General features: G+C 30.6%; 2 protein-coding genes across 2 annotated transcripts; one reads left to right on the forward strand and one right to left on the reverse strand.

Moving 5' to 3' along the window:
• Positions 1-884: 884 nt before the first annotated feature.
• LOC108482224 (probable pectinesterase 68) lies at positions 885-4,368 on the reverse strand. Its single transcript, XM_017785336.2, has 5 exons — positions 4,009-4,368; positions 3,744-3,933; positions 2,640-2,846; positions 1,376-1,614; positions 885-1,209 (listed from the first exon to the last, which is right to left on the reverse strand). The coding sequence occupies exons 1-5, from the start codon at positions 4,299-4,301 to the stop codon at positions 1,053-1,055; spliced, it is 1,086 nt and encodes a 361-aa protein (XP_017640825.1). The 5' UTR covers positions 4,302-4,368; the 3' UTR covers positions 885-1,052.
• Positions 4,369-18,921: 14,553 nt separating this feature from the next.
• LOC108480318 (chaperone protein dnaJ 13) lies at positions 18,922-24,119 on the forward strand. The gene is made up of 13 exons (XM_017783267.2): positions 18,922-19,200; positions 19,306-19,592; positions 19,696-19,893; positions 19,975-20,089; positions 20,211-20,297; positions 20,466-20,554; positions 21,206-21,290; positions 21,626-21,679; positions 22,298-22,378; positions 22,493-22,570; positions 23,045-23,284; positions 23,655-23,762; positions 23,868-24,119. Exons 1-13 carry the CDS (start codon positions 19,054-19,056, stop codon positions 23,922-23,924), a joined length of 1,626 nt encoding a protein of 541 aa, XP_017638756.1. The 5' UTR covers positions 18,922-19,053; the 3' UTR covers positions 23,925-24,119.
• The last annotated feature ends 162 nt before the right edge of the window (positions 24,120-24,281 follow it).

A 24,281-nucleotide genomic window follows, 5' to 3' on the forward strand; every position in this document is an offset into this window, starting at 1 on the left:
AAATAAAAAAAGTCTAATCATGGTTTTAGCCCCTCCTACTTTACTGGAAATTGAAATTTGATCGTTCTATTTTAATTTGGTATAAATGGGTTTCTTTTACTTTTATAATATTATTAGTAGGTTCAAATTGATAATACCGTTAGTTGTTAAAGTGATATAGAATTTTTTAAAATTTATTATTGCTTGTACATTTTACATGATTGACTAAAATTTTGTGTAGTCTTTGTAAGATCAAAGAACAATAAGAAGAGAGTAAGTTGCATCAAATATTTTCAAACAATGACTCACTTTCTCTTTAAATTTTAAAATATTCTAATAACATCCTCAAACTTTGAAGTTATATCAATCAAAGCTTTTCATTTCTAAAACCGTTAATTTCATCGTTAAGTGACACATAAAATCTTGTGTAACCTAATTTAAAATTAATAAAAATTAAACCTTAAAGTTAAAAAAATTAAAAGAAAAAAAAAGCAAAACAGTGAAACTTCGGTGCAATTCACTCAATACAAGGTTTGTTTTTATTTTTAGTTTAATTTTTTTAATTTTAAATTATGCCACATAAGATCTAAAGTGTCACTTAATGGTGAAATTAATTGTTTTAGTAGCAAAAGGACTTGATTGATATAACCTTCAAAGTTAGGGATGTAACTAGAACGTTTTAAAGTTTAAGAACCAATTTAAAATGTGAGTCATAGTTTGAGGATGCTTGGTGCAATTTATTGAAAAAAAATTAACTTCACCTCATAATCTCAATGAAAAGTGGAAACAACTATGTTATCGATTTAGATCTATTAATAATATTATAAAAGTAGAAAGTTCAAATTATTTCAAATTAGCCTAATCGAGGGACTAACATCATAATTAGACCAAAATGAAAACATCGGTTTCTTTCTAAAGATAAAATGTATTAAATATTAAAGAATGAATTGAATGAGAAATAGTACATTATGTTTATTACAATATATGCAAAAAAAAAAAAATGAAATGAATCAATGAAATTTGCAAAAGAAATAGAATAACTTAAGACTATAGTGAATGTTGTGAGTATTGGGCTAAGCATCCCATGGTGCTATCCAATGCCTCCCATTGACAAAACTTTTGGCTAAAAATGGATGTGCTGTCTTAAAGTCTAGTTCCTTGGCCCTTCCTACTCCACCAACCGCGGCAGCTCCGGGTCCCCAACATTTATACACTCCAAAAAACACTGTTCTGTAAATCAAAGGGAACAACGGTTTTGAGTCGAATCAGTTCGGATTAGATCATTTTGAGCTTGAATTTCAATTTACATATTGAGGTCTTTTTCAAGTTCAGATCAGTTTGAGTTTAGATCATTCATGTACATATAAGAATTCATAGGAAAGAAAAGGGGACATACTTATTCTGGTTGTTAACATGGTCCCAGTCGTCCCAACCTCCTTGAGCAATGAGATTATCAAAGTAGGTGTAAGAATAGACAATCCTGGAGTATTGACCCATGGCTCGACCTACGTAAAGTGGGCCAGTACCCGTCACTGTGCAGTTTACAAAAGCAAATCCGCTTTTCTCATCTGGTGAGTTCCTATCATGGGCTGCTATGGATCCAAATCTCGTAGCTATGGAGTGTAATTCACATTCCTGTAAAACATTCCATTTCTCACTATTTTATTTCCGTCTCATATTGCAAGCAACAACATTTAAACCCTAAATTGGAAATTTAAAAAAATCTTGAGCTAAAGGCATAAATTTTTTTTCTTAAGAAGACTTAAATTGAATTATAATTTTTTTTGTGAAGGACTAAAAAGGTATTTTAACCATTTAGACGAAGGAAGGGCCAATGCCCCTTCATGACCCCTTTGGATTCAACCTAACATGAGTAGACCTCTCAATTCTTATCTAACTCAAAAGCTTGATTGAATTAATCCGAATCTTAACTAGACTTATCTCAATTTGACTATAAATAGTCAACAAATTGAACTCATTCTATCCGTATTTTAAAATAACTTCGAACCCAAATGATAAAACCCTAAAATATCTCAATTAAGATCTAAATGTTACAAACTCAAATAACAAAACCCAAAATTATCCAATCTAAAAACCTTAATTGATAAACTCTAATTACTCAAAACATAAAATAATTCTTACCCCAAATAGCACAAAAACAAAACAGCTGAAAATAAACTAAAAATTTTAAAATTTAAAAATGAATGACTTTCTGACATAGAAAAGCTCTTTTCTTTTTCCTTTTGTTTTTTGTAAAGCTTTTATGGATAAGAGAGTCAGATTGGCCCTACACTATAATAATAAATAATAAATAATAGGTTAAAATTCACCATAAGTCCCTATACTTTTCAAAATTTAGAATTTAGTCATTATAATTTTATTTTTAAAATTTAGTCCTCCACTTTTCAATTTAAAATTCAAGTTTAATTGTTAACATTATTAAAAATTATCTAATTAAATTTGTTGGTACGACATTTTGAAATTAAAAAAAAATTCGATGGCCAAAATAATTTTAACAATATTAACAACTAGACTTAAAATTTTAAATCTGAAAAGTAGAGTAATTAAATTCTTGAAATAAAAAGTATAAGGGTTAAATTTAAAAGTTACAAAGAGTATAATATTTTAACCTAAATAGAAAAAATAATATTTGTTCTTACTTTGTACATGGAACGGCCATTTCCGAAGATGAAGTCGATGGAACCCTCAATATAACATTGCTTGAAATAATGACGTCCGGCATCGTCGCAAAGAGTGTCTTGTGCACCGTAGAATCCACACCCCGAGAAATATGCCTTATCTCCAGAAATACGGAACGCCACAGCTTGCCACCCTTGCATTCCTGGCTTCGGAGCCGGTGCTGTATTCTACATGATTTAATGCATTGTAACTTTTTCTTTCCATCATTACAAATTTAGACGATGAGTTACTAGGGTTTGAATTCTAGCTACACCGGCTATATTATATATATATTTTATAATACCGTACAATGTATTGACGGTGTATAATTTTATACGATGCTAATAAACTAGATGAGGTCACATAATCAACAATCTTCTAAGTTAAATTTATTTATCTTCATTTTTAATGATGTGTTATCATCATATCCATTAATAAAGCATAGAATTATACACTATCAGTGCATCGTAAAAAAAAGCTTATTTGCAACTTTAAGAAGAGAAATGTTTTCGCATTAGTCAAATTATAGTTTTGGTCCTCTAATATATTCAAATTTAAGATCTAATTTTATACATTAATCTAACATAATTTGATATTTACTTTTCTAATATCATTAGTTAATCTAAATAGTTAACCTTGTTTCCTATTCTAGTTTAAAAAAGGATTAAATCACTTTTGGGGCCTAAATTTGGCAATTATTTCCACATTGAGGCTTGAATTTTTTTTTGTCAAAGTTAGTCATTGAACTTAGCAATTATTCCTATATTGGGACGTGAACTTTTTTTTTGTCAAAATTAATCCCTAGACTTGTTAATTGTTCCCACTTTAGGGCCTAAACACTTTTTTGTCGAAGTTAATCCTTGATATTTCCTTAAAAACCCTAAAATTCAAACCCCAATGTAACAATAATTGTCAAGTTCAGGCCCCAATATGATAATAATTATCGAATTTAGGAATTAACTTAAACAAAAAAAAGTTCAAACCCCAATATGAGAATATTTAGCTATTTAAACACAAACTTATAGCAAATTAAAATATTAAATTCTCAATACCAAAATCATAATTTAACCTTTCTTTATATTTACCTTGAAGCTAATATTTCTAGCAGAGAAATAATTAGCATACACAGTAACGGAAGCCGTTTGATAAGTACGCAACTGTTGACCATTAGACCCACGGTCACAAGCTCTGTCGTGCCACTCAATAAACGTCGTCTCTCTACCCGCACCTTGAAACGTTATGTATGGCTTCGTCGCCGGCACCACCACCTTCTCTCTGCCATCACCACCACACATTATTCTTAAAGTGCTTTAATATCTATTACTACATAAAAAAAAAAAAAATTAGTACATGTATTGTCCAGGGCTGATTAAGATCATAACATTCTTTCTATTATTCTCCGGTACAGCATCAACGGCATCTTGTACTGACCGGAACTGACCCGACCCGTTAACATCAACCGTAATCAACCGGTGACCAATGGGTCCAATCCATTTATGGTGATGCCTCGTTGTATTAGTATTATTACAAGAAGAACCATTTGCTGTTGCCACCACTAATGGCGGCCTTACAAGACATAAACAAAAACATACGTAAAACAATAATAAAAAGGAATTGAAACTAGATGAAGATGAAAACTCCATTAAAATAGAGCATTAAACAAGCAAAAAAGAAAACTGGGATTTTCTTTTTCATGATTATAGATTTGGTTTTCATGGTATTTATATTGTACCACAAATTGAGATTAAATTTTAATAATAATTTTTTTGGGTGTTTGCAACGGTCATTTTTTTTGTTCCCTCCTTATGGCTGTATTATACGTAAATTTGTGGGGTTGGATTTGCATTATCTACCATCGAATATAATTTCTTAGTATATGTTTCTGATTTTTTTTTTGTCATTTTCCGACAGAGATTTGCTTGTTGTTTATTTATTAAAAATTTCAGAATGTGTTAGATTTTTTTAAGTAAAAACTATAAAGATTGATTAAGTTTTAATTTGATTGGTGTGGTATTGTTGCTAATACAAGAGGACATTGGTTTGAGTGCGTTGAAGTGCATTATCCTCCTATTTATGGGTTAGAGAAGAGTTATTGGTAATTCTAGACATTGTGTTAAAAGAACATATATGATTATAATCTAAAATGAGATTATTCCAAAAAAGAGAGTGTATCTAATTATATACATAACACTATATTATTATCTTTATATTGTAATTTGATAAAATTTTCGTATAACGTAACATATGATTGATGAAAAATAAATATATATATATATATGTTAAATTGATAAATATTGATTAAAATTACCAACAACAATTATGATTGGATTAGGATCTTTAAATTGCAAAAGTAAGAGACTTGATTTTTAGCTTATTAAGTATATGAACTAAATTTAAAATTCTGTGAAAGATATTTTAACATCTTTATATATACATATATATTGGTCTAATTGTGAATTTCATCTCTTTATTTTACAAAAATTGAGAAGTTAGTCTAATTGGATAAACCTATTAATCTTTCTTTATAGTATTGTCCTTGCTAATTATTAGTGTTAAATTACGATTTTGATCGCTCTACTATTCTCGGATATGGGACTTAGATCCTATGCTTTAATTTGACATAATTTAATTCATATATTTTTATAATATCATTAATTAGTTTAAAAGCTAGCATGATTTTTTTTCTTAAAACATCCCTTTTAGTTTATCGTGTTGACATGATTTTTTTTGTTTAGTGTTGCTGGAGTAAGTGTTTTTAAGAAAAAATCATGTCAATATTTAAACCGAAATAATTAAAAGATGTTAGCTATTTAAATTAACTAATGATATTATTCAAAGATTAAATTATACTAAATTTAAAGTATAACGACTATATCTCAAATTTAAGAATAATAGAGAAATCAAAATCAAAATTTAACGTAATTATCAGCAGATGGGCTAAAAGGAAACTCCCTTTTCTACCAAAGCTAGGTAAGGAATATCTTAGTAAATCTCTCTCTATGTAAATGTCTCATTTCATGTCACTTTTATGTTTTATAAAAATTATTTTTTAATATTCATTATTATTCTTTTTAATAATGTTATTTTTAAAATTCAGATTTAAGATGAGTTCAGATGAGTGATGCGTTTATTTACAACTAGTGTAAAAATAGCAATGTGACAAAAAATAAGTTAAACATATCTCACCGTCTATCCAAACTCACACTTAAATCTTTTCTTTAAAGTTACAGTTTATTTTATCACAACATTCATCTTTGCTGAATTTAAAGGTTTTGATAATGGTAGAAGAATACTGAATGGACTAGACATGGCTAAAATGTCTGTTTGCTAAAAGTGAAATTAAGAATTTTGGCCAATTTGGCCCCTAAAAAACACACATTGGTCCCTAATGGGATCCACTTGTATTTCTTTTGAACGTTGGGACTACAAAAAAACATTTTCACCATTACGGCTACAGACAAAATTGCTCAGACTCTGGTACATATCTATATATATATGTTTTTTTTCCTTCTTAATTTTACGACGAAAATAAATAAATAAATTCTAGATTTTATTAAAAAGTTGCAACACCAAAAAAAGTCTTTGATTATGAATTATGATGATGCTGATGATTGGATTGATTATTGGTTTGGGACCTACTAAAAAAGATGCTATAGTCTAGTACTGGTAGTAAATATATATAATACTCTTTTTAACGTTGATTTGCAAACAACATGGTGAGTGGTGACAGGTTTTGCCCTAAAATCATGGCTTTTGTGGATATATCGAGGGAATATATTACATATAATCTAGTGCTGATGTTTTCTTTTTAATTTCCCACATTGCTTAGACTTTTGGTCTCCCATTGATAATCACACTTTCATTAGGGCAAGTTCCATTCATGGTGAGTAAATTATTAATAAATTTAAGTTTTATTATTTATTTAAGTAATTAGATTGTTAAAATTATTATTGTATTGTTTTTTTTGTTCATATCGTTTGTATGAATTGAAAGTTTTTCTTTCACTTCTCTTCTATAATTCAATTTTTTTTTATGAAATAACTTTAAACATCATGAATTTGCGAATCAAAATCAAAACAACTTTTTTCTCTAATATTTGACTTTGACGGTCAAATCAACTTGGATCTAACGTATGCTATTTTGCTCATTGATGGGTATTGATTCACCTTACCAATTATGGAATCATTACTTGAAGCTCATTAACTGGACTTTTTTTTTAAAAATATTTAACAACCTAGTGACTTAAATAAAAACTTTCTAATAATTTAGTTGCTTAAATGAAAACTTTCGAATAGTTTAATGATCATTTTGAACTTTTTGAATTTGAGTGACCAAAATGTAAATTTGCTAATAGTTTATCAACTTTGGGCATAGTTTACCCATACTATTATTAAAAGTATTGATTCAGTTGATCATCAAGTAACACGACACTAATTTAATTGAAAAATATTAAAAATTTTCATGTTTTTGGTATAAGCGTTGTGTTTTCATCCATTTTAAAATTCGATGTCAATTCTGTTCGAGCTGAGGGTGGTATTTAAATAAAATCACCTAAATAATATCGACTCTAAAATTCAACCTTAGTCCAAATGCTTAAAGAAGAAGTCCACTTTCACTTCTTTCAACCATTTGTTGGTTCAAAAATTTTCAACTTTAATACTTATATAATATCATATGCAATTAACAATGTTTTTATAATTTACACTAAGTATACAATCGGGTTAGTTTCACGAGCCAATTCAACACCAATTTGATCAATGAAAAACGAAATAACCAAACTTTATGCAATTAATAAATAGTAAGGGATATTTTATATTTTCATATACCTTTATATAAAATTTATAAGAAATACTTTGAATTTTTTAAAAAAAACATGCAAATGATAGAGCTTGAATCTAAAACCTTAAGCATCTATAGTAATATATAATATTATAATGTAAATATTTAAATATTAAATATAAAATTAAAAATAATATAATTTCTTTTAAAAATTCAAAAAATTAATATGGGTGGACTTAAAGTGGACTTCGTTTAGTCATTTACAATTATGAACAAGTTAGAGCAAACTTTTAAACTCTTATTTCAGGCGAAATTGAGCTTGAGCAATTATAAAATATATTCGTTAGACCTTTACCCCTTAGACATGCTCTTTAGGAATCCACTGGAGATACTCCTTGAAAACATCCCTAAGAACAACTCTTTGCAATCACTCTTCGATCACACAATCATATGGGATCTCATACATTAATTAACTGTTATCTCTGACACTAATTGTCATCTCCATTTAAAGTAATTGACATCATGTCCAATCGCCACCCTACCTAAGTCTATAGTGACAGGTCATGTAGCCAACTTACTTTAAGACTACCAATAGAAAATGACACGTGACATCATAAGATCATAACTGAGGGTATATAAGCCCTTAGTCCCAAGAACTCTCTCTCTCTCTCCACATATATCTCCATCTCTAACTCCCTTGAACTAACAACCTTTATTCTCCGATCACCACATACATCGACTTTCCACCTTATTGTAAACCACCCCAAACCACTCTCATCTTTGCCTTGTTTGATTTCAATATCATAGCTAAGTTGAGTTCTCCTCGCTCTATAAACACTTTTAAACACAAGTAAATCAAACCGAATAGTATGATTTTGAATAAAAAAAGTTTGGTAGCTCTAATTTTAGGGACCAAGATTATGGACCAAGATTGGACTTTCTAAGTAGTTGGCTTGAGCAAACATCATTGGTTCATGAGTAGGCGTCTGTCCGTCTATAGGTAGTGCGCAATAGGGCACAAGTAAGATGTCTCTTCTTTTGCTTTCCGATTTGGCACCCAAAGGCGAAAAGGACTCTACTTGGTATTTTGCTATTTGAAAATGAAATTAAATTCCCTTTCCACAACGCGGCATCCAATATGCATAAAAGGAAAAATAAAATTAAGGCAACCCAAAATTTTAAATAAAAGAATAATAATTTATTTAGTCCTTCAATTTTATAAAAAATTATTTTAATCTTTTGTTTAATTTTTCGTGTTTTAAACCTTTAAATTTAAACTTACGTTATTTATCAAATTATAAAAAAGTATAAAAATATTTTTATTATTTTTAAATTTAAAAATTAATTAATTGTTGACTCTTTTTCATCTATTTTGAAGTGATTTAACAAACAATGTAAATTTAAGGACTAAAAAAGTGAAAAATTAAATTTTTTATAAAATTAGATGACCAAATAAATCATTATGCCTAAACAAAACTCATAAACAATGGAATCCCATGTATTGTAATTTATACACAATACTTATTCTAACACATAACTATAATAACTAAATCAAAATACTTACTATTAACCTTTTATAAAAATAAAGAAATTAAATTATATCAAATTAAAAGAGAGATTAAATTTCAAATTTTAACATAACAAAAGGATTAAAATAAAATTAAACAATTTATTGACACTCGAAATTTTAAGGGTTCTTTTAAGGTCAAGTTGTAGTTTTAGTCCTTCTACTATTCCCTTTGTTTTGATTTAGCATATTTTGATCTCTACTTTTATAATATTATTAGTATGTCCGAATTAGTAACATTGTTAGCCACTTTATTATTGGTTCAACATAGTTAACCGAATTCGAATTTTGATGTGACACGTAAAAGTAAAAAAATAAAATATTAATGAACACCATTGCTTTAATGCCAACAACAAACGTGTTATCAATTCACACATAGTAATAACAATTTACAAAATACATGATTAAATTTTACCAAGGATCAAATCTTAAATTTCAGCACAATAAAGGGACTAATATCAAAATTAAACCTTTAAAGAGATTTGAAACCTAGATATATACACTCATATGAAAACTAAATTTCTGGTTTTTCGGATCATATAAGATTCTTATGTTTCTCACCCTGAAATAGAATCTGAGTGCTTAAAGTGAAAGCATGGTGAGAGTACGGAAGCTAGCCACGTCGAATTCTAACGTTGGCGGCGACCTTCTCGCATGGGTTATTATCCTCCGGCAAACTAACCGGAGTGCTCGTTGCCATCTGCTACCATTACCGGCCGGAGCTGCTGCTGGTTGATGATCAGCTTCAAGGACTATCCGATTCAACTGAAAAAAGAAGAGCCTGCCCGCATCGATTAAATCAACGTAAAGCCGAGCAACGCCAACCCTTAAATTGAAGCAATATTTGAGTGCGAAAGGGCAGATCAAGCCTACAATTAAAGGGGAGAAACTAGGGGTTGAAGATAAGAGATAGAATTTGGCTACTGCTGTTATTAAGTGCAGCCCCATGGCCATGGATCATATGATAAAAAGACGGTGGTGTTTGGTTTCTATTATAAGCTACGAAATATATATATGGACAAATTGTAAGATGGGGTCCATTATGGAGTCTTCTGTGAGAGACTGAAACTTTTGGCAAAATTCTAAATAAGGTACTTGTGGTATGCATTATTTGGGTGGATTTAGTCTTTTATTTTGTAATTTGATCAATTTTAGTCTCTTTTACTTACAGGAATGTGTTTTTTTTTTTTTGTGAGAATTTGGTATATCATTGATACACAAATTTCATGTAATATCAATTAATAATAAGATGATACATCATTATCAATGCAAAATTGTTATACCTCCTCCAGACTTGGACACGTGCCAGCATGAACGGTCACCTGAGAAACACCCATGACCAACCCTCCGGCTCTACTTAGACTGCTCGATGACTAGCCCTCTCGAATCCTTACTCTCCGTTCGACCCTTGGTTTCGACAAACACCCATTTGGCAAACACCCTTATCTGGCACCTACTTTTTAGGTGTGAACGCTCCTTAAGTGTGAACATGCCCTCGGACACCATTGGGCCCCACTTGAGTATAACAACCTCGTATTGCCATAACAAAATGAGTTTGCAATGCACGTCGATCTGCACATACTCCCTACTAGCAAACAAGAAGACCCCGTGTGAAACCCTTCCAACAATGGAAAAGAAATCTTTTGAGCCCTTAAGCAACTATGGAGTACTAATCCTCTTAGCCTTCTCCCTATCCTCTTGTCTTTTCCAGATCTCCATCTCTTATGGTGAACTGGCGTCCTCAACACCACCACATCCTCTTCTTTATTATACATTGCATAAACAAAAACAAAAAGAAAAATAAAGAGTTTATAAAACTAAATAATACAAATACATGAAATTCAAAATTTAAAATCTAAAACCTAAAAATCAAAACCCAAAATCTAAAACTCAAAACCCAGACCTTGAAAGAGAAACAAAATAATTATATTTAATATTTAATTATGTTTAAATATAGTTAATAGTATTTAATTTTAAGTCCTTTAATTTTTTTACTTTACATTAGTGATAATGTGCCATCTTATTATTAACTAAAGGTGCATAAGCCCTATACACCGATAATATATAATAATTTATCTTTTTTTAAAATTTCATCAAATAATTTAACGTGACTTAATTTTTAAAACATATGAAAATGTGTCATATATGCTTTGAGGGTTTTTATTTTTACAATTTGATAAATATTATAATTTCTTTTATCTTTTTAAATGAGACAAAAGTTTGTTATATGTCACATCATGAGTCTTCTAAAAAATATATGTGTCATGTCAAATTATTTGATAGAATTAAGAGGAAAAATAGTTTCAGGACTGAAATTTAATATTTCATAAGTAGAGGGATCAAAAAGATTAAATTATAGTAAAAAGTACTAAATCTTCCACAAACTCATACTACAAAGACTTTTTTATAAAATTTGACCACAAATTTTCTTAATTTTTTTTGCAAATGTCGGTAATAGTTGGCTATTTCTTATGGGTTAATTTTAATTCTCTCAATATTTTTTTAGTATGAGTTTTGTTTTTTAATTTTGTCGAAAGTTTAAGTGTTTAAAAAATATTGATGGATTCATAAAAAAAAATTTATCGAATATTTGAAAAACAAACCATATATATTATACATGACTATTTATATAAAATAACAAATATTAATAGAGGAGTATTTTTACTTTTTATATATTTTTGTAACGCCTCAATTTTTGGGAATTCTGTGAATGTTGGCATAGGTTTAATTATGTTTGTGGGCCTCTAGAAGGCCCAAGCTTAAGATAGAACCCGGTAATTTTAGTTAATTTTTGTTTCATAAGAAAAAGGAAGTGAAATTATGAAATAGGACTTATGTGAAAATGTTTGAAAATGCTATAGGCTAAATTGAGGTGGCCAAATAAATAGGAGTGCAAAATAGGAGGATTTGCATGACAAACCTCCTATTTTACATGAAGTGGCTAGCCATCATGTTGTTGTAGACAATATGAGTACTTGATATCCATAATTTATGGTACAAATTGATACAAATTGATAATAGGTTAGGTAAATGTTCCATGATAATAGGTTAGGTAAATGTTCCATGATAATGGGTTAGGTAAATGTTCCATGATAATGGGTTAGGTAAATGTTTCATGATAATGAGTTAGGTAAATGTTTCATGATAAGAATTTAATGTCTTTTGTATTAAAGAATTAAATGGATGAAATATGAAGTTTTATTAAAAGAAAAAGGGGTGAAAAGAACAAAGTTTTGTCCATCTTTGTTCATCATAGCTGAAAGTTAGAGAAGAGAAAGGAGAGGAGAAAGCTCTTGAGTATTCGGTCATTAGGAGGAGGAAAATTGAAGGTAAGTTCTTGGTACCTTGCTTCTATTTTGAGGTTCATGAGTTCTTCTGGATTCTACCTTAACTCTTGAAGTATATTTTGATTTTTAGTTGTGTTGTGAGCATTTAGTCATGAATTAAAATGAAGGAAATGGTTGTTGTTTCATGTTCTTTCGATGAAAAATGGAAGATAGGTGAAGTTGAGCCAAACAAATGAGCATGCATGTGCCTTAGATGCTAAGGGGAAAAATCGGCTAACATGTTGTGCTTTAAAATGATGAAATATAGATTATACTTAAGTAAACTCATAGATATGTGATGATTGATTGGTGATATACATGTTTAAATAACATGCATGCAAGTTATGTGTGAAAGAGTGAATTTGGTAATAAATCTGCTTGGGACAACAGCAATAACGTGACTTTGGAAAATCGCCATAAATTGTGGGAGATGAATTAGAAGCTGAATAAATTATGTAATTAAAGCTTGTTGAGTCTAGTTTCAAATGAAATAAACGAGAACATATTTTGATTTCTGTACAATGAGAAATTTAATTCGTAATGAAGAGTGGTCAGATTAGTCAAACAGTGAAACATGGGAAACTTTAAGAAAAATCTGGTATTGATTGGCCATACCAAAAATTCTGAAAATTTTATGGATAGAAGATATATGAGTCTATTTTCAGGGAAAATTAACGGCACTTGATTTGGAGTTTCGTAGCTCCAGTTATAAATGATTTACTGACTGTTGCTCAGGAAGACAGCTTGCAGTGACATTATGATTATGTGGTAAACATTGACAAAAATTTGTTAATGAGTTGCTTATTGATTTCTTATAAGCTTACTATGATCTGTAGGTGTGGTTGGCGAATATTGTAAGGGGTTAATCGTAGTTTGTATTTGAATAGTTAGATTAACGTGTTAGTAATCCAATTGTAGGCGGTTCGTGTGTGGATCTCACAAGATATTGTCGCAAATGTGTGTAACTAACACCCTCTTTCTTAGTCTAGATCGGCAAAAGTCGAAAAGCCGAAATACCGAAAACCGGTATTTTGTAGATTTGCGAGTGTGCGAATGCTCGTGAGGTAAATCGATTAATGTTTTTGGTAAGTTACAATGTTTGGACTGCAAAGTGCATGATTTCTGTACCCTCAATATTTTTGGGCTTAATGGGCCAAAATTGGAATGATAGGCTAACGGGCCCAATTCGGTAAGAACCCTCGGTACGTGATTCTGTTAGTACGTGAAAAGTAAGAATATGCATGAAAAACCCTAAAATAGATAAATTACTGAAATACCTTTAAAAGTGAAAAATTTACAATTTTACCCCTAGTAGATAAATTACCGAAATACCCCTAGGGTTAAATTGACCTAAATGCATGTTTGACTGTTGTTATTTATGCATGCCATGTTATTATCTCGATGCATGGGACTGGGATATTGACGGAGGAAGTATTGAAAGTGGCTTGTCCACGTCTTTGAGCCTTTGCCTCAATTCTATCGTTAACTCGAGCGCAAAGGCAAGAATCGTGGAGTGTTAATTTGGGTGGGTTGAGCTATTCCCACATGGAGTGTATGGCTGGTACGGGTGGAGTGTAGTGGTTGGTGGGTTGAGTAGTCTCCCCAAATGGGCTTACATATGTTTACTGATGTTGCATGTATTTTGAAATGGGCCTATGGGTCATACTGTTATTTGAATAAGGGGCTAAGGCCTAGTTTATTGTAATTTGAAAAGGGCTCTGGCCCAATACCACTGTTGCCTGAATGGGCTTATGCCCAATAAGCTTGAGCTGACTTGGGCTTTGAATGGGTTTTCCTTACACACTGAGTTTCTCCAAACTCACCCCTTTTATTTTCATCGACGCAGAAATCCCCAACCATAGTGGGCTTGGAGTCGTGAGGGAATTTGAGTGGCCACCCGCTCGAAAGTTTGATTTTCTTCGTGAACTGGACATCCTTTTATTTACGTTTGAAGTTTTGGGTTTTTAAATGTAATAAGGCCGCTTAATTATTTTTGATGGTTTTAATATGTATTACTAAGATAGGTATTACTTATTTTAACTATTGAAATTGGATAGCTTTAGGGAACGTTTTCAAAAACAACAATTGATTTCAAAATAACACGACAACAAGCAAAGCTTCCGCAATGAAAGTATTTTCCAAAATTAATCACTTTTCCTAAAAATGACTTAATCAAATCGGTTTCCTAGAAATATCCATGACGTTAAGGTGTGGCAATGGCGGTATGCATGTCAGGATTGGATCCGAAGGAGCTTGGTACTTAAGCGATCCGATGGACTCACCACCTCTTTTCCGGTTTCCTACCGGTGCATGACTTCCATTCACTTTAATCCTTAATGAATTAATCTTTTGAACATCAAGTACGATTTTCTGGACTTAGAATGAAATTTTTTTTTTAACGTTTTTGATGTGGCATGCTGGATCCAAGCATAACTTCTGGACCGGGTTTGAGGTGCTACATTTTTTTAATAAAATATCATTATGTTGGAATCTAATTTTTTTATAAATGTATTATTATAAAACTTTAATTAAATTGTTTTTAGTGAAGCTTTAATTGAAATTAGGAATCCTTATAGATCTGCAAATTATTATAGTGCAAGCCTACACTATTCGTCATGTGATCAGCAATTTTATTGTAATCTTTTAGAATACTTTTCGATTACCACACAACACCTTTAATTTTTTCTTATAAATTTATGATCGGAATAAATTTATTGTACTTTTCAGAAAATGATTTGAAATTAATGTGAGGATAAGCTAAAATCACAATCACAATCATCACTATTTTTATCTTTTCAATCAAATTCTAAATTTATTGGAGTTGTATGTGAAAAGATCATTATTATTTTAAATATATAATAGTTGATGACAAAGTCAAGGTAGGGGCATATTTTTCAAAATATTTGAAATAAATTGGATGTATTATTATAATAATATTATTTATATTGCACAATTTTCTTATGCAATATTTTATCAAACTAATACAAATGGGTATATTTTTAAATCTATGAGGAAATATTGTAGTATTAATTTTTTAGTTTAATACAATGTTATATCGGGTATAAATTATATTACTCTATTTCCATCATTATTATTGTATAAATAAATAGAATGCTATATTCGTAATTCCCATATGATATAACGAAAAATTATATCATATAAATAATCGATTAATTAAATCAAAATTAAATTTGTACGTATATAATTATATTAAATCAAAATTTATATATAATATTGCACATTAAATCAAAAACATGTATAGATATAGATTTTATTTAATTATAATTTAAATCTAATAAAAAAATTAGGATAGCTTACTTCCGAAAAATTGTAAGGATAAATTTTAAAATTGTACATAATTTTTATTTAATGTGCAATTTGATACATAATTTTGATTTTGTGCAATTATACACGTGAAACTTTCATTTTGATTATGATTCAAATATATACGTAAACTTTCTTTCGCACGGATTATCCTTTGGGAAACTAAACAAAGAGCTAGCCGCCATCTGTTACCATTGCCGGCCGGAGATGTCTGGTCAACTATCTAATTCAACTGAAAGAAGAGCCAGAATGCATGCACCACGTCGATGTAAAGCCGATGAACGATCCTGAAACCAGAGCAAAGCTTGAGTGCAAAAGGGAAGATGAAGCCAAAAGAGGTGAAACTATGGGTGGAAGATGATAAGATGAGGTGGAGTTTGGGTAGTGCTGCTATTAAATGAAGCCTCGTGGACTAATGAAATATGGGGACAATTTGGATAATTGAACCAATTAAAATGTTAAGAAATATATGCTCTGTTTTGGAGTCTTTTGAGAGAGATGGAAGAAAATAGGTGTTAGCTAGACAATTACAGTTGGGGTAAAATATGAATTATAAATTTTTAAAAGATTAACTTTTATATTATCAAGTAATTTTGTAAAATTTTAAGATCTATAAGAGGATTTTACCATTTTTGGGAGACCCAAATGTGGTAACCACAAACAAATGATGGATTACTTTAGTTGGCTTTTTTTTCCCTTTTGGAATAATTATTCAGGAGGTCCTTTACTTTAGGGCTGGTAGCCATTTAATATTCGTCAAAAGTGATAATGCAACATTTAATCTCTAAAATTGACAATTTTTTTAACTTGGCCCTGAAACTTGATAACATTTCTCAAATTTTTTTTTAAAAAATTTAGGTGATGACATGGCATAATGTTAGAATGTCACGTCACCACTGGAGATGTCCATAGGTCAAGTCGGGTCGAGATTAAATTCCAAAAAAATTTCAAATCCAAACCCATTTTTAAGTAGATTCAGCCTGTCCAAAATACTCAAAAAAACAAACTATTGATCGATTAACTATTTTTATAAAAAGAAACTAATAGGTCAAAACTCAAGAGGAAGTTAGTTCCAATAATTTAATTTTATAATATTGAAAAGTGAATAAACAAGTAGAGTTAAATACAAAATTGTAAATAAAAATGCCTCATTTATGATACTTGTTTGTAGATAAATTATTGTAATTATGTTAGCATTATAGCATATTATAATAATGGAATGTCAACCAAAAATATAAAGTAAGCAAATGACAACTTTCATTTACCTATAATGAAATTATATGCTTAGGCTTCATCTCATAGTTTATTGGATACATAAGACATATATTTAAAATATGTTTTGTATAAACAAAGATTAATATGTTCATTTTACTGTCTATATTTAAGATTTATAACTATCTCTCTTAGTCAAGTTAAGCGAATTTAAGGGGCTAGCAGGGCCCGATCTCCCCTAAAATAATTTTTTTTCATATGGTCCTTTAAAATTTTTAAAAATTTAAATTAGTAAATATAAAATTATACTTTAACCTCCCTAAAAATATAAAAATTTAATTTAATTATTTAAAAATTATAAATATATTGTCTATTAAAGTGGAGGAATTGCATTTTTCCTATTATAAAAATTACAATTTAATTTCAGCCCTCAAGAGATTTTTTTGGTTTCGCCCCTGCTGCTAGCAATATGGTCTTCAAGATTTGAATCCATATTCTCTCCAACACTTGTTGGTAATTTCTCACATACCTTTGAGACAAAATTATCTCTTACATATTTTTATCTATTTATTTTTATTTTTATACAATACTTCTTTTTACCTATAAAATCATAAAAATAATTTTAATTGCTATCAAATTAACTTTTAAATTATATTTTAATTTAAATAGATATTAAATATTTAAAACTTGTTTTAAAAATAATAATATTTTAATTTTGAAAATATATATATATGAATTTTTTACTTATAAATAGATTAAATCACGTATTTGTTGTTAATGGAGTCTTAGCTCGACTAGCATGGATATTGTTGCCAATGTAGGAAGATGTGAATTTGAGTGCGTTGAAATGCATTATCTTCCTATTTAATGAACTAAATATATCAATATATTTTATATATGATTTTGATGTGTCTATTGTATTTTTCAAATTTTATATGAAATTAATAAACTAAATAACAATCATAATCATCAATATTATAATTTTCCTTAAATTCAATCACAATCATAATAAGCTTATCTATTAGGATATTATCATAGGATATTCTCTTTTAGGAATAGGAAAGCTATATAATATATTCAAAACAGTTTTTGACATTTTTTGGACCCTAGGCAACACAATAAAATGGGATTTTAGGTTCCTTAAAAGTTGGAAAAAAAAATTTTAGGTCCTTTAAAAGTTGGTAAAAAAAATTTTGGCCCCTAAAAGCTAAAAAAAAAAATTAAAATTTCGGCCCCTTAAAAACTGGAAAACAATATTTTGAACATTTTTCAACCTTGGGCGGTTGCACCTCCAAACGACCCCCAGGGCCAAGCTTGAATATATTCTTAAATATATTTTTAAATATATGGAAAGATATATTATATAATTATATATTCCTAAAAGATAATATCCTAACATTATACAAAAAGTCAAATTGTATTTTACTCATATATTGAAAAAAGGATAAATTAGTCATTGTACATTAAATCAAAGAGTAAATTAGTTATTTTATTAACAAGTCACTCCATTTATATGGTTAAAAACTAATCATTATACATTAGCATGATGTACACATGGCACGCCATACGTAACTATTTGATTATTTCGTCAATTACCCCGGTTTTAACAGTTTTTAACTGTCAAAAAAAGCTTAAACTCAATTTAGTAATTATTAAGCTGATCTCGAGCAAATCAAGCTATTAATTAAATAGAATTTAAGCTTAATAAGACTAGACTTAAACGACTGACAATCCTTATCAAACTTTACATTTATAATATATATTTTAAATATTTTTATATTATTATAATCAATTCATTGTCCTTGATATATATATTATTAATTCTAAGCTTAATTATCAAGTTCAGTTCGAGCATGATAACATATAAACTTAATCAAGTTCAAGTTTGAGTGTAAAAATTGATAAAAGAACTTAATTAAGCTCAAGTGACCTGATTATATCTTGAGCTGAAAATAAACATTTGATTGAGCTCGAGTTAAGTACTAAACTCAAAATTGAGTCCAACTTGAGTCGAGTTTGAGATTAAACTGGTTTATTAAACCAAAGATATGGGCTTTTGGGCCTTTGAAACACTTAGTATATAGTAGCTGAAATTTAACAGTTACCAAACAATGTAATATCCAAAAACCCCTAAAACCCCAAAAAAGAAGAAGCAATTTCTTTGATTTCTCCTAGAAAATCAAGACGATGAAAGAAGACGACGGCACCGGACCTCCGAACAGAGAACTGTACGCACTGTTACACCTATCACCGGAAGCCTCCGATGAAGAAATCCGTAGAGCTTATCGTCAATGGGCTCAAGTTTACCATCCTGACAAATACCAAGCTCCTCATGTAAGTATTAAAGAAAAAAAAGGGGAAAATTATGTTTCTTTTTACTCTTCAATTCGATGTTTTACATGAGATTTTATTTTATATATATATGTTTTATATGTATAGATGAAGGAAATTGCTACAGAGAATTTCCAAAGAATCTGTGAAGCATACGAAATCTTATCTGATGAAAACAAGAGACAAATATACGATATTTATGGTATGGAAGGATTGAATTCTGGATTAGAACTTGGCCCAAAGTTGAACAAAGTAGAAGAGATTAAAGAACAGCTTGAGAAGCTAAAAAGAATGAAGGAACAACAAAAGATGTCGGCTCTTTTTCTACCCAAGGGTTCAATAGTTGCCAATTTGTCATTGCCTGAGTTTCTAGATGGTGATGGTATTATGAGAGGGTAAGGGTATTTGCCCTTTTATTTTTTGTTTTGGTTCCTTAATTTTGATTGATTGATTGTTGCATTGATATAGCATGTTGTGTAATTTTGTTTTGTGTTTTAGAATGGCTATGTCTAGTGCAGTTCAATCTCAATTATCAAAAAGTAGTGCTCTTTCATTAAGCGGAAATTTGGGAGTTGAAGAGAATTCCGGTGCTGGAGCTGCTTCGGCTGTGTTTAGGCATCAGATTGCTTCTGGTTCTACTATCGAGTTTATGGGATCGGTTGGTTTAGGTAGTCTAATAGGGGTGCAAATGACACGGTAGGGAATTCGGGTTTTAATTGTTTGTCTACTTAGTTTGTAGTTTTGCTCGGTATCTTCATTGTCTCCTTTTCTTTTCAGTCAGTTATCTTTACACTCAACTGCGACACTGGGTATTGCTAAGTCTTTTCATGATGGCTCGATTAATCTGTCCAATGTATGGACTCGTCAACTTTCTGATACAGCAAGTGGAAATGTAAGCTACTTTTTGTCATTTTCAGCTGAGATGCTATGAAATGCTAAGTCTTAATTATTGCTGATCTGTCTGAGGATTCTAAGCTCTTTCAATTTGTTTTTGGTCTTCACCATTTCTACAGATAGAGCTTTTACTTGGTCCGCAGTCATCTATTGGGGTTGGATGGCAAAAGAAAGACCAAAATACGTCTGCTGCTGGAGAAGTGAAGGCAAGTCTATGTTCACTATCTAGATTACCGAATTTATGGCAGAATAACTAACCCAGAAAAATCCCACTGGTGTATGATCCTAGTTGTTTTTGTTTATTTATTTATTTCTGCCAACATGATCCCTGTTATATTTCTTTTTAATATTTTTGTTCATGTTAAGAACTGCAGTTTGGCACAAATTCTTTTGGCATATCAGCTCGTTATACTCGTCGTTTTTCCTCAAAATCTCATGGTCGTATTGCAGGCAGAATTGGAAGGTATGTTAGCGTAACCGATATGGTAATTGATGGTGACAAATTAGTATTTGTTTATGCTGTTTATGGTGACAAATGAGTTTCTTTTGCCTTTCTTTCTTTTAAGATTATCTATTGCAGTTCCATTATGTCAGTGTGACTTGATTCTTCCAAACTGTTTATCAGGTTTCCATATAAGTGTACTGCATGATCTGGACTATGAGTCAATGCATAAAATGTATCGCAATACCATAATTGAAGAGAATACTCAGCGAAAGAAAATAACCTTTTTTGCATTGTCATCTATTGCACAATACTGTCCTAAAGCTGAACAAACAATCCTCGCTTTACCTTGGGACTTCTTGATATATGGTTATATAGCTACTTGTAAAATTAAAAAAAATTCAAAAGGGATGCATCTCACTATGAGAAGTATCACAAATATTTGTCAAGGAGCTGGTCTAAAACAATTGAAATGCATAGTTGCGAGCATATATACGCTCATTCATTTTCTCATAATTTGTCCAGAAATTCAGAGAAGTTGCTGAGGCATAACTTCAATTATAGTCCAAGTGATCAATTCGATTATCATTATTTGTTAAGCAAATTTACAAAGCATTTGATCATAACTGCTAAGCTTAAGGCTCTGCACTTGTTGCTGATTTTTTTCTCCAGCGCTGCTCTTGAGGTTGAAGTTGGTGGTGGGAGGAAAGTGTCTGATTTTAGCACTGTTCGCATGTTGTATACAATTGGAATTCGGGTAATTGCATCTGTCTTACCGCAAAGGGATTGCTCAAATTATAATGACATATTTTGTATCCTACTTATGAATATGGCTATGAAAAAATGTTGCGTACCTGCAACCAATCAAAGGATTTTATTTTGTTGGCACCTGTTGTGTCATCACGGCTTTTTAAGATTCCATTTGGCTGGTATTTATTTTCCCCTTTTTCTATTTGTCCCTTTTTTCAAAAATTTTTATTTGACAAAGCAAATGGCAAAACCATAAACTAAATGGACTTGCTTTATATTTATGATGATATTGTTATATAGGAGTTAACCAACAAGATCTTTAAACATTTTGTTTGTTGACAGGGTATCTTTTGGAGATTTGAGCTGCACCGTGGAGGCCAAAAGTTACTTATCCCTGTAAGAATATTCTTGTCCTTTGACGTGTTTCAAAAGGGGATTTTATTTGAGTCATTTCTCATTTTGTATCATGAACTTGAATGTGTTGTACTTATTTCTTTTAGTGCTGAGTTTCGCCGTAATAGGATCCAGAATGTGAAGTTGTGCTTTTGTAGAATTTCATAGGATAGAATTTTCTATCCTTGTATGATTTTCACTTATCTGAAATGAAATGCTTTAAAGTTGCAGCAGATTGATGTTAAATTTTATGATATTATTTAGAAAGCTTTGTCAAATTGTCAACATTTTAGTAGAAATCAAAAGATACCATTGCAAGTGTATATGACTTGAACTTTCTACATGGTTCTATTGAATGGTATATACTCGAATCATATATCCTTGGGATATATTGAAGTGTAAGATCCGAGTAGTGAAGTGTGGTAGCATTTTAGCAATGTGCTTTGTATGTAAAGCATGATTTAAACAAAAAAAAGTTCGTAGACTTAATGCAAGGAAGAATACAGAAACTTAATGTTTCCTGTTGGGATTTTGTTAATGGAGATTGGTCTCTTGTTTTGATTACAATTCTGAATTAGTTATCCTACAATTCAATGTGTTCGTTATGTTTGTTATATGCAGATTTTGCTTTCCAGGGATTTGAATCCTGTTTTAGCTACTGGGGCATTAGTAGTTCCAACATCAATTTACTTTATACTCAAGGTAATCACTTACGCTTCTCCTTATAGTTTCGACCTATTGCTTCTAGATTTTCTGCCTTCTGAAAAAAAAATATTTAATGCTATTAGATAACTATTGTTATATATACATTTGCAGAAATTTGTGTTTAAACCGTATTACCTTAAGAGGGAAAAGCAGAAGGCATTAGAGAATATGGAAAGGACTGCAACCCAGGTATGTTTACTCAAATGCTTTAGGTATTCATGAAGTTTTAGTTTCATTTTTGGCCTTTTCATTACGTTTCTTAAGATGCTAGAAATTACGTTGGTTGGACTTTTCATTTTTCATGAAGTACTTCTATCTGACACTTGTGTCGACACACAGATTTGGGGATATGACCTCCAGGCTAAAAATGTTATGCTGCCGTATATTTCTGATGTAACTTCTTTCTAATTATGTGTATTTTCGTTGGTCAGTGTTTCTCACATGAATGAAAACTGAGATGCAAACCTGTATAGTCCTTTACCATACATCAGTCATGCTTTGATGAATATATTTCTTGATTTCTTATTAGGGAGTGTTGCGCATATAACTTTTAATAATAACGAGATTAAATATTTTCAGCTTGTGCACTACTTTTATAAGCCAGCTTAGTCTTGTTCCAAAAAAAAAATGGTTAAGGGTGAATTTTACTTGATTTTTGTAAAGGTTCAAGAGGCAAGAAAAGCAGCTGCAAAAGCTCAGCAGTTGTTAGAGAACGTAGCCAATAGGAAAAGAAATAAGCAACAAGAAATAGGTGGACTCGTTATTACCAAAGCAATTTACGGAAATCATAAAGCTTTAAAGAAAGGAGATGAGCTGAGAGAAACAAACGATGAGTTAGCCTCACAAGTGTTGGATGTAACATTACCTCTTAACTTCCTCGTTAATGATTCAGGGCAACTTAAGGTTTGTTAATTCGAATCCTGCTTGTTTGCAACATATCGCGCATGCACACACATATGTACATATATTGCTAGAAGTGCTTATGATAGAAATCGGTGAAAGCACTATAGAGGCCTTTGTACTATAAGTCGAATTGCATTTTACCCTCTCTACATGTAACTGTCTGATACAAGACATGTTGGCAGAAATGGATTGAAATCTTTAACAGAAAGGACCAGTTTGTGCTTTGATTTAACGTACAAGGGCTAATTTGCCTATTTTTCTAGTAAAGGAGGAAAAATGCAATTTGACTATCTAGTACAAGGGTCTCCATAATACTTTTACTATAAAATTCCCATCAGCATAACCTTGGTTGTTTATCCTCTTGTTACAGCTTCATGATGGTGTAAAGAAGTCAGGTATCATGGGCTTCTGCGATCCTTGCCCCGGAGAACCTAAGCAATTGCACGTGGAGTACACTTATCACGGCGAAAGATACGAGGTATACTACAACGAATTACTCTTCCCAATTGTCTTAATCCAAAATCATCTTTAATGAATGGTAATAAAAGCGCGTTTGACAAATCTTGAAAATTTTCTGAACCAGGTTGCTGTGGATGATTATGAGGAGTTGATAATACCCCAGATAGCACACAGAGTCTGATTTCACTTCTTTTTTTGTTTTTGAACTTTGAAACCTATACTGGTTTACCTCCTTACTAATTTTTGCTTGCAATGCTTGACATGGAGGTACCAAAATTTTCAATTTATATTACATTGTATCATTGATAATAAGCACTGGTTATTTGGTGTAATTTTCTGCTTGTTCAATAAAATTCCTTTCATATTTACCTCAAAACTATATTTTAGAGACAATGCATATAGGTTGGAACATATGTATGACTTATTTTTTTCCTAATTTGAGTTAAAATTGAAATGTCTAGTCTATAAGTAGATTCATGGGATTCAACTGGATTCTTTTTATAATTCTTTTATCTTTGGAGTAATAGTGCTAGGAAGA

The sequence above is a fragment of the Gossypium arboreum genome, chromosome 1 (genome assembly GCF_025698485.1).
Source record: "Gossypium arboreum isolate Shixiya-1 chromosome 1, ASM2569848v2, whole genome shotgun sequence".
NCBI classification, from domain to species: Eukaryota; Viridiplantae; Streptophyta; class Magnoliopsida; order Malvales; family Malvaceae; genus Gossypium; species Gossypium arboreum.

Coding starts and splice junctions, on each gene's coding strand:
- LOC108482224 (XM_017785336.2), bottom strand. CDS start 4,301: ATGGAGTTTTCATCTTCATCTAGTTTCAATTCCTTTTTATTATTGTTT. Junction 3,934..4,008: donor ATCAGCCCTGGACAATACAT/GTACTAATTTTT, acceptor TGGTGATGGCAG/AGAGAAGGTGGTGGTGCCGG. Junction 1,210..1,375: donor CATGTTAACAACCAGAATAA/GTATGTCCCCTT, acceptor TTTGATTTACAG/AACAGTGTTTTTTGGAGTGT.
- LOC108480318 (XM_017783267.2), top strand. CDS start 19,054: ATGAAAGAAGACGACGGCACCGGACCTCCGAACAGAGAACTGTACGCA. Junction 19,593..19,695: donor GGTGATGGTATTATGAGAGG/GTAAGGGTATTT, acceptor TTTGTGTTTTAG/AATGGCTATGTCTAGTGCAG. Junction 23,763..23,867: donor ATCACGGCGAAAGATACGAG/GTATACTACAAC, acceptor TTTCTGAACCAG/GTTGCTGTGGATGATTATGA.